The sequence below is a fragment of the Chaetodon trifascialis genome, chromosome 6 (genome assembly GCF_039877785.1).
Source record: "Chaetodon trifascialis isolate fChaTrf1 chromosome 6, fChaTrf1.hap1, whole genome shotgun sequence".
NCBI classification, from domain to species: domain Eukaryota; kingdom Metazoa; phylum Chordata; class Actinopteri; order Chaetodontiformes; family Chaetodontidae; genus Chaetodon; species Chaetodon trifascialis.
The window spans coordinates 14,381,358-14,391,488 of NC_092061.1; the positions used below are offsets into that span (position 1 = coordinate 14,381,358).

General features: G+C 42.7%; 1 protein-coding gene across 1 annotated transcript; it reads left to right on the forward strand.

The window, feature by feature from the left end:
* The first annotated feature begins 952 nt into the window (after nucleotides 1–952).
* On the forward strand, nucleotides 953–5,004 carry adra2b (adrenoceptor alpha 2B). The gene is made up of 3 exons (XM_070964666.1): nucleotides 953–1,252; nucleotides 1,727–1,828; nucleotides 1,974–5,004. Exon 3 carries the CDS (start codon nucleotides 1,997–1,999, stop codon nucleotides 3,578–3,580), a length of 1,584 nt encoding a protein of 527 aa, XP_070820767.1. The 5' UTR covers nucleotides 953–1,252; nucleotides 1,727–1,828; nucleotides 1,974–1,996; the 3' UTR covers nucleotides 3,581–5,004.
* Nucleotides 5,005–10,131: the final 5,127 nt, after the last annotated feature.

A 10,131-nucleotide genomic window follows, 5' to 3' on the forward strand; every position in this document is an offset into this window, starting at 1 on the left:
TACACGGTGGTTGTAATTGGCAGTTTCTAATAAAGTTTTATTATGCAAAATATGTAACCTCATAAAATATGTGATTCATTGTTTGTGATTAAAACTACAGAGACCACCTTCAGTTAAGTGCTTCAATGATCAAGACCTCTTGAGGGGATCGTTTCTCAAAATGAAGCTTTTCACTTCCCAAATGTGTGCGCCTTTTTTGCACCCGAAGATTTGATTTAGAGTGCCCTTCTTTCATGTGTCCCAGCAATCTGTACTGTATGTGTTCATAGATTACTCTCACGACGTGTTATAAGACTCCCAACATGACACTGCAGCATGTACACAAATCATACCCTTCCCTCAAAGATGTAAGTATAGTTTTTTTTGGCCTGTGCAGCCTCAAACATTGCCCTCAACAGACTTGTGACCAGGTTTGGTAGTTAAAAGTGAGGATCAGAGTCCTTGAGTAACAGCAAACACATTCATTGACTCAAAATGAGTTATTGGAGGTTACATAAACTGGTGTGAAGAATCACGTTGCAGAGATCACACAGGCTTTTTTTAATGAAAGCATTGATCAGCCATAGTTGTGCACTATGCCTCACAGTGTATTCTATCGAATGATGGCGATGATGCTGATGATAATGATGATGCTGATGCTGCTGCTGTTGATGATGATGATGATGATAATCTCTGAGTAGCTTTAAAAAGTGCAGGAGTCCCTGGAATGGAGCTAATGTTTTCTGTTTAGTAGAAGGCTCCAGCTCCTGCTCTCTGCTCTCTCCTGCTCTCAGCTGGACACCTCAGCGTCACTTGACCGGAGCGGTGCCACTTAACAAGCCATTTCTAATATAACTGCGTTGGTTGAGCCGCTCGGGTGAAGATTTAATGCGAGAGAGTGGCAAAGGGGGAGGGAGGGGCTACAGGGATAGAGAAAGTAAGGATCCCATTACGCCCACATCTCCACAGTGACATCACCGGGTCTAAAAAGAAGCGCAAGAGGGAGAAGGGAGGCACCCCACTTATTAGATTTCGTCGCTAAGGTCCTGTTCACAAGTGAAGATGCTGCTGCGTCGCTGTGAGGCAACCTGCGATGTACGCCGGCGAAGGGGCTGAATCATGCCATCCCGGTGAACTCCAGGGGAGACGGAAGCACCAAGGACCGAGAGACAACTCCTGAGACGCACAAACTATCGCCCCTCTGCGGGGACCATTTCACTACTGACGAAACAGCGCGTTTTGACTGCATATCTGCAGAGCTGGAGAGCTTGAGGTTAACTTTGACTTTTCTTTTGACTGGAAATGCTGTCATCAGTCAAACTATCCTTTGCAGGGACACACTGGTATCTTTTCATCAGTAGATCGTTGTAAATATGAACTTTATTCAACTTTATTGAAGCCTTTCTATCCAGGCTATCCAGGTTAGACTTTGTGTCTCCAAACGAGGACGCACGGAGATCGCACAAGTGTCCTCATTATTTACTCTAATCCGTGTCGCCTCGCTGTAGACGAAATCACATTATTCTATATCAAATCTTCACATATTCGAACAACATTAAATCCACTGAGGGGGAAAAATGATCAGACTTCGTGCGCCAAAGAAGTTTTAGTCGGGCTGTATTGTCGCTCTGCAAAGGCTGATGCACAGCGTAAAAAAATACTTTTGTTTTTGAGGGAAATCTGTTCTACAAAGTGGCAAGTTTTTTTAATTGAAAAGCACTGATCCGTGTCTTGACGCATTGTCCAGGACTGGTCTGTGTGCTGAAAATGGACTTGGTAGACCTGCCGTGGAGGATGCGAGGGAGCTAACGTTTGGAAACAGCACAGAGACAACACGAGAACAACTGAGGTAAATATTACGCAAATTATTATTTATTATATTCACTGTATATTGTTTAGTGATTTATTTTGCACAATCATACTTATTAAAACAGTGAAAAACATTCTATAAGCAAATCTTATTCAGTGACCGAACATATTTTTAATCTATAAAGACACCTGGAAAGATAAACCGAGCATGGCCTCGGCTCCGGACAGCGGCTGCTCCATGGAGCTGAGCAGCTGGAACAGCAGTGTGAGCGGCGCCGGAGCCTCCGTTCCTTGCAACAAGAGCATGCTGAAGCTCGCCCCTTACTCCCCCGAAGCCACGGCGGCCTTTGCCACAGCCATAACCCTGATGGTCGTCTTCACCATCGTGGGGAACATTATGGTCATCATCGCTGTTCTGACCAGCCGGTCACTCCGAGGTCCGCAGAATCTGTTCCTAGTGTCACTGGCTGCTGCAGACATTTTAGTGGCTACACTCATCATCCCCTTTTCCCTGGCTAATGAACTGCTTGGGTACTGGTACTTTAAGTCTCTGTGGTGTGAGATCTACCTGGCGCTGGATGTGCTGTTCTGCACCTCGTCTATTGTGCACCTGTGCGCCATCTCGCTGGACCGCTACCTGTCAATTTCCAGGGTTACTTACGGGCGTCAGCGGACTCCCAAACGCATCAAAGCCGCTATTGTGGTGGTGTGGCTCATCTCTGCAATCATCTCCTTCCCTCCCCTGCTCTCACTCAACAAAAGTGAGGGAGGGGACCAGGCTAGTGAGAGGGGACCTCAGTGCCAGCTGAATGATGAGCGCTGGTACATCCTTTACTCCACCATCGGCTCCTTCTTTGCTCCATGCCTCATCATGATCCTGGTCTACATAAGAATCTACCAAATTGCCAAACAGAGGACACGTTGCCCCCCAGGAGAGCCCAGGAAGGATGGGGTCGGCTGTGCTACACCAAGTCAGCCTCCACGACATGTACAAGCCAACGGGAAGGATGATGAAGAAAGCTCACCCCCTTCATCCAACAAAACCTCCAACGCCAGACCCCCAACCCTTGCCATCACCCCCTCTCCTTCCCTAGGAGAGTCTCAAACCTCCCAGAATCCCACCTCCAATAATCTTCTGCAACCTCCATCCCCTTCTCCAGCCATGACCCCTGTGACAGCCCCCCTTGATACCTCTCCTCACAACCCCTCAACCCCCTCCTCTGTGCCTCAGTCTGCCCCTGCCAAGACTAAAGAGAAGGGGAAGAAGGGCAAGCGGCAGGGAGGGAAAAAAGCTGACAATAACAATGGTGACAGCTCAAGCACAGAGAGCGATATGGAGCACAGCCATGGAGGAGGCCGAGGCAGCACCAGCATGCCAGGGTCACCTGCAGGAGGGGGCATCCACTCCCCGGCCTCAGTCAAGCGCTACCGGGACATGATCGCCACTTCAAAGGGGGCTCGGCTGGTGCCAGGAAGGAAGTCAAAAATAGAGAACAACCCAGGAGCAGCGAGACGTAAAGCGATGGTCAACAGAGAGAAACGTTTCACCTTTGTTCTGGCAGTGGTCATCGGTGTCTTTGTGGTGTGCTGGTTCCCGTTCTTCTTCTCCTACTCTCTACAGGCAGTTTGTCCAGAGACGTGCGCCATCCCTGATCCACTCTTTACATTTTTCTTCTGGATCGGTTACTGCAACTCCTCACTCAACCCAGTCATATACACCATCTTCAACAAAGACTTCAGGAAGGCCTTCAAAAAGATATTGTGCAGAGGCACCAAGGGTACCTTCTTTTAGCATCCAAATCCAATGTCCAGGACATGGATGAAAAAAAAATTCCAATTTCTGAGGAAGAGAAAAAAAAAATCATTTCCATTTTTCAAAAAACTCAAAGGGCTCTTTTAAAAACATGTTGAAATTCCAGAATCAGAGCTGAGAGTTGTGCAAACAGGCAACATGGACTGTGACATCCCAGTTTGCAGCTGGTACGCACATACTGTACATTCTTATAGGGTGTGGGATGAAAACAGAATATGGAGTAGAGGCAGCGTTACTGAAAGGGTCAGCACTTCATTATACAGCATTTTATCTCCAGATCACATACTGGGAGTGGTGGAGAATCATAGAAGTGTTTTTCACACACGATAAAACTGGCACAAGGTCTTGAAGAAAGCAGAGAACAAAGAAGAATTAACTCCTGAACAAGTGCTGTACTGTACTTATTAAGAACCCCAGGACTGACGGGTAAAGAAAACAGGCAAGAAGAAGGAAAAATGGCCTTTGATGTATTTATCAATACAGAGCACAAGGAGCACACAAGGTTAGTGGTGATTTCTTATGTCTGCGGTCTTAATTTTCCCAGCTGCAGGACAAACGTGTTCCTCGATTTTTAGCTAAAAGTGCAAACAACAGGAGAAGGTTTCTGACAGTCTCAAATGTGATAGCACAGACAAGGGCACCCTTTCAAATGGAGCTTGTGGACTCTTTTGTGGAAAGCCCTCACATGAGACACCTTGCTCTTGGCTCAGCATGGGTGGTAATGGACACTCAGGTTGTTTGTAATGACATTGTTTGACTTCCACCTTTCATTAAAATACAGAATAAGCTGAAGTGCGGTGGGTGTTGGACTACATGTATGTTATTGACATGTAAAAGAAAGATAGTGTGACCCATCCTCATTCTCTTAGTCTGTTGTTTCCTGCTTTTTAATTTATCCTGGACTATCACGTCAATGGACCGGACTGAGCAACCCCTCTATTGAATTGCCTCCGTATTTGGACATTTAAGTAATAATCAAATCTGTGTCTAGCCTCTGGAAAGTGTTTTAGAGGTTATTCACAGTATGTAATGGGAGGTGCATCTGCTGAAGACTGACTATTTAACATGTGATCATTATTCTGTAAGTTTGTAAGTCTACCCTGCTTCATGACAAACAGCAGTATTTAGCAGGACACACTGACTGAAAGGACACACAATCACTGCAATGTGTAATGTTACCCCTAATTACGCCTACATGGGTTATTCTGACAAGCATTACACTGATTCACTCTTTACCAATGCCTCTGACACATTGTCACCTGCAGTGGACCTCTACATGGCACATTTGGTTTATCTCTAAGAAGCGAGAGGATGAATGGTACATTTATTTTCCTCACCAATAGGCTGAGGTTTTGTAAGTTTCCTCAAAAAACAAACAAAAAAGAAAAAAAAGAAAAAGAAAATGTGTATGTAACTGTGAATGTCACACAGGCTTATTTACTTCATGGGACAAGGGCTGTCAGCAGCAACACTTCAATTTACTAATTGTCTAATTCTGCTGACCTGTGCGTGTGTGTGTGTGTGTGTGTGTGTGTGTGTGTGTGTGTGTGTGTGTGTGTGTGTGTGTGTGTGTGTGTGTGTGTGTGTGTGTGTGTGTGTGTGTGAGTGTTGACTTGGATGTTTTTCTGTAGAAAGTGTCAGTGCCTCCTCTGGCTGCTATGTGCTACAGATCTACTGTAATATTGATAAGAATAGAGACCAGATTTCCTGGTGCAGGCATCACTTTGCTGTCTGTCGTGTGAAAGTTTCTACTCGATGGGAAGTATTATATCACTATGTTGAGAAAGTCTTATTGAAGTGAAAGTCAGTGTTTGTCGGTGATATTGAGTACATGGCTTTTTAGTGATCACCCTCAAAGGACCAAAGAGCCGTATCGGACACCAGCCTGACTCAGTAACATCTGGCTCTCTGCTTGAATGACTTGTTTCGATTGAAGAGTGAAAACACTGTATTATTTATTTTAAGTCATTTTGTGTTCTCTGTCTGTTACCTATTTATTGTTCATTTACTGTGCTATTACTCTGAAAGTCAAGCAAAGTGGAACTGATCAAAGAGCAAGAACACTGTACAGATTTTTCATATCTTGAATAAGAGCAAAATTGGTTCACAGCATTGAGCTTTTGCTATGTGAGACTGAGCTATGTTTGAGCTTGGGGGATGTATTTACATTGACGGACCATGAACTTTGAGTTGTGTGGAGAACCTACAATGCAACATTTGTCCTCATTGTTTCATCTAGTTATAGTACAATAAGATCTTCAATCAGAGATACAATCCCATTAATAGATGTTCAGTTCATCAAGCATACAGCAGGAAAATCTCGTCTGTGTTTTTTGTCAGACCTTTCTTGAAAAAGTAAGCAAACATGAAAATGTCAGTAGCACCCGAAGCTTGTTTCATCTGGTTGATCTGCAGGCTTTGTGCTGGACATTAAGGCTACAGTCCACACCACACACATCTGCTTGGAGATTCAGCTAACAAAATAAAAACAAAGTGATTGAGCTCAAGAGCTCCGTGCACTTGTACATCTGCTCTCTGTCCTCATCTGAAATGATTATTTTCCTTCCAGAAATACAAACAGCTATAGCAATGTAATTACATTAAAAATAGCCGCAGAGGTTACGGCTGTTTCCAACAAATAAGATTTACAATGCTGCTTGCCCCCCCCCCCGAAACCATGGCTTTATGTGGTGAGACTGCTGCTTTGTTTATTTTAAAAAGTATGAATTATGGCTTAAAGGTGACAGATGCAGTAATCTGCCTCTTGATCACCATCTTTTCCCCTGAAACTGCCTGTATTGTCTCTTCTCCTACAATGTTTGGGCCAAACTGGTCTGAGCTTTACAGTCTCTATCTCCCATCTGTCATCATCTTTCTCCAGTTTCAGAAATAAAGCTACTTGAAAAGCATGAGTCATTTCCCAGTTTTTTTATTTCATATATTTCTGCACGATGCAACATTAGGGATGAGGGAAAAGGGAAAAAAGGATAATTTCCAGAAACAATTGGCAATAAGATGTTTCCCAAATATGAGATTTTTATCCAAACGATGGTTTTCTCACATACGTGTTGACCTGAAGTGCAATCTAAAGCAATTTCAAGCTGTTATGAAATAGCCCTGAATGGCAACACAACCTCAGGAAATAGTCCATAACATTGTGAACTGATGGCAGTTCAAGATGTCATTGGAAAATCTCCTATCAGTGGGACACGAGAACTAGGCCGAAGCAGAAGTAGCATAATGTTGTCTAGTGCCAACATAGGCCAAGTCTATAAGGAATTAGATCATGCTGCCAAATATCAAATATTCACACACACACACACATATTGAATGTGTCATCCTGCACCAAGTGTCACATACTGTATTCCAGTCATGAAACACTCTCGCACACACATGCAGCCACACTCTCCCACTCTTGTTATGACAGCTTGTTGTATTTGAGGTCAGCGGGCCTATGGTGAATTGTAATTGATTTATGCTGATGGGCAGTTCGGGGATTTCTCAGCACCAAATCATGCCTCCCTGTCCTGTTTTTCTCACACACACATTTCCACTCAAAGGAGACGCACCATCAAGTGATGGCACACATTTACATCCTTGCAGTTTAATTTCCATATTCATTGCTAAGCAGTGATTTGAGGTGCACGAGGAGGTGAGCAGATAACTTATCATTGCCAGGCGTAGGGAGCCGTGAGGTGTATGTTTACCGTGTTGTATATTCATGCAGACACAGTGTCCCTAAGCTCCTTATTCTCTAGCCTCAGCTGGAATATAAAGCAGGTGGCTCTGGACCCGACACATAGAGGATGGAGAGAGTCCGACTGACATCAAACACAACACATTCATTCGCTTCTTATTTACACACGATAGTAGCCCAAAGAAAAAAAGATGCACACATGAGCTCCTACACGAGGAGGGGTGTACACACACACCAACACAGGAAGATTCATATTAACTCTCATTTTCAAATTTATGATGGATGTAGCATTCCACCATATGAATATGTATGTGTTCAGAGGGCGTTCCAGGGCTGAGCATTTTCCATTTCCAATCTCCTGCATGTTATAACGCCAGATATAACACCCAAGAGGCAGGATGAAAAACGAGAGACAGGACTTACATAGGCTCTCTCTCCCTATTGAAGGTGGAGGTACTGAAATGCTCTTTGTGAACTCAGTGATAAAAACATCATTTTTAGAGGGCACAGGCAATTATGATTCGAATCACTTTAACGGAGAAGTACTCAGTGCTCAGTGTGTGTGTGTGTGGATTTGTATTACTCACATTTTGTGAAATCTGTTTGCAGAGTCACACTGGGGGGGGATTTTAGAGTGAAGACTTGGGGGGTTATGGTTCGGGTAGGTGGTGGTTATGGTATGGTAAGTCTCCAAGAAACAATGTCTCTGTAATGTCCCCAAAAGTGATGGAAACAGTTTTCCTGGTTAGACATGTACTCTCCATTAGACGTGATCCCGGCAACCAACCTGCTTTTATTGAGGTAAAAAAATACAAAATTAAGACAAGTTTACACATAAAATACACCAATACCTTCCTGATTACGTCTTAACAAGTGAATTCTCATTGCTGCCTTCAGGATGTCACATCACTCTATCTACTTGTGTAGGCATTTCAGTATATTTATACATATATTATTGTAAGTGTGTTTATTACCAATCCACATACAGTGTTTAAGTTTACAGCTTTTGACTGATTTGTGATTAACAGTGTTTTTTTTTCTGTGTGTGTATTTGACGACATGGGCGATTTGACTACGAACACCTCCTGGCTTTAGCTGATTATGTATGCCCTCCTGTGGCCGCACATAATCAAAGAGAATTTCAATTGAACAAGCAATGTGAAAGTTGCATAGAGCAAAAATGATTTCCATGTCGAAGTTTTTTTTTTGTTGCAGTCACTGACAACAATTGCCCTTGCGAGGACAAATAAAGTTGAAGTGAACTGAATCGAGTTTCGAACATAATGAATTTACATCAAATATCAAAGTGATAATAATAATTCTAACAATAATAGTGAGAACAAGTAGAAAAAACTTCATTTCTGAGGAACTTTATTTAACAATGTTATCAATGTAAATGTAAAAAAGAAAACATAAAAGCAGATGAGGCAGACAAAATTAAAAAAAGGCAGAGGATATGAGCACAGAGCAAGTAAAGACTAAAGAATAAGAATAAAATGAACTGAAAAAGAGAAAATACATGGGAATAAAAACACCTTCAAATAAAACATATACCAAACATTTCCAAAGGCTTTCACAAAGAGAAAAGTTTTAAGCAGAGATTTAAAAGAATCTAGAGACTGAGTGTGTCTCAGTTCAGTAGCAGAGGGTCCACAGTGCAGGGGCTCTGAATTTGATCACCGGTAGGACCACAATATATTGTCCTTTACGACCTTTTTTACTAGATTCCTGAGTGTCAAGTATGGCACTGTTCCAGTGAGATATGGCTCTATACATTGCTGTTTTTATTGCATGGTGTGGTTGAGCGTAATTGATGTATAAGGTATAAGGTTAGACAAAGGATTATGTCAATGAGAGTCCTCACAAGTATACAAGTACAGATGTGGTTATGTGAGTGTATGAGCTTGAATAAACCAGATTCGACGATACAATAAAAGTTCACTAATTGAGGCACAAAAGATGAGTCAAGATAAAAGCTGTGCGGTTTCCCAGCTGAAAGGAAAATGTTCTTGCATGGCCTCGTCATTGAATTAGGAATGAGCCTCATTTCTGCTTTCCCTGTGGACACAATTGCTTTCATGTTTTTCATGGATATAAATTCTGACGCATTATTGTGCCTTCTGGTGTTGGTAAAGAAAATAATCAAGGGACAAAATTGTCATGTTATCTTGGGCAGCATCAGGCTCTGCGGTAATAACTCTATTAGCACTGTATTTCTTAAAAAAATGAAGCCAAGCCAGAACTCTGATAAGAATCTAATTCAGAGCTGAATCATCTGATTGAAAGGTATAGGCGCAGGCTATGAAACAGCCATAAAATCTGCAGCCGATGTGTTGGCAGATCAACACACAATAAGTAACAGACTTGTGAAGTTGTGTGAGACTTCCAAGCAATGTTGCCAATATGAAGAGGGGAGAAAGACGGCTGTGTCTTTATTTAGCCGGGCCTTCATGGAGAGGTCAGAAAGTTCATTTTGACACGCAGACATGCACGTCCATACCCTCAGACATGCACACACACACTAAGGCAAACACACACTCCAAATCACACAAAGCACACACAAAGAGAAACAAACTCAAGCCTAAAATAGAGGAACAGATGACTTACACTCAACTGCACAAACAGATACACACTTATGAATGTCAGCACACACTCACACACACATACAGTATGCTGTCACATGAACACACATACACACACCATTGCCGCAGCAAAAATAAAATAGACTACAGATGATTTCCCTGATCCTCATTGATTTTCTGACAGTCATTTTTAGCTTAAGCATTCGTAATGTTCTACTGTATAATTCATTTATTGATCCACAGTAATCAGT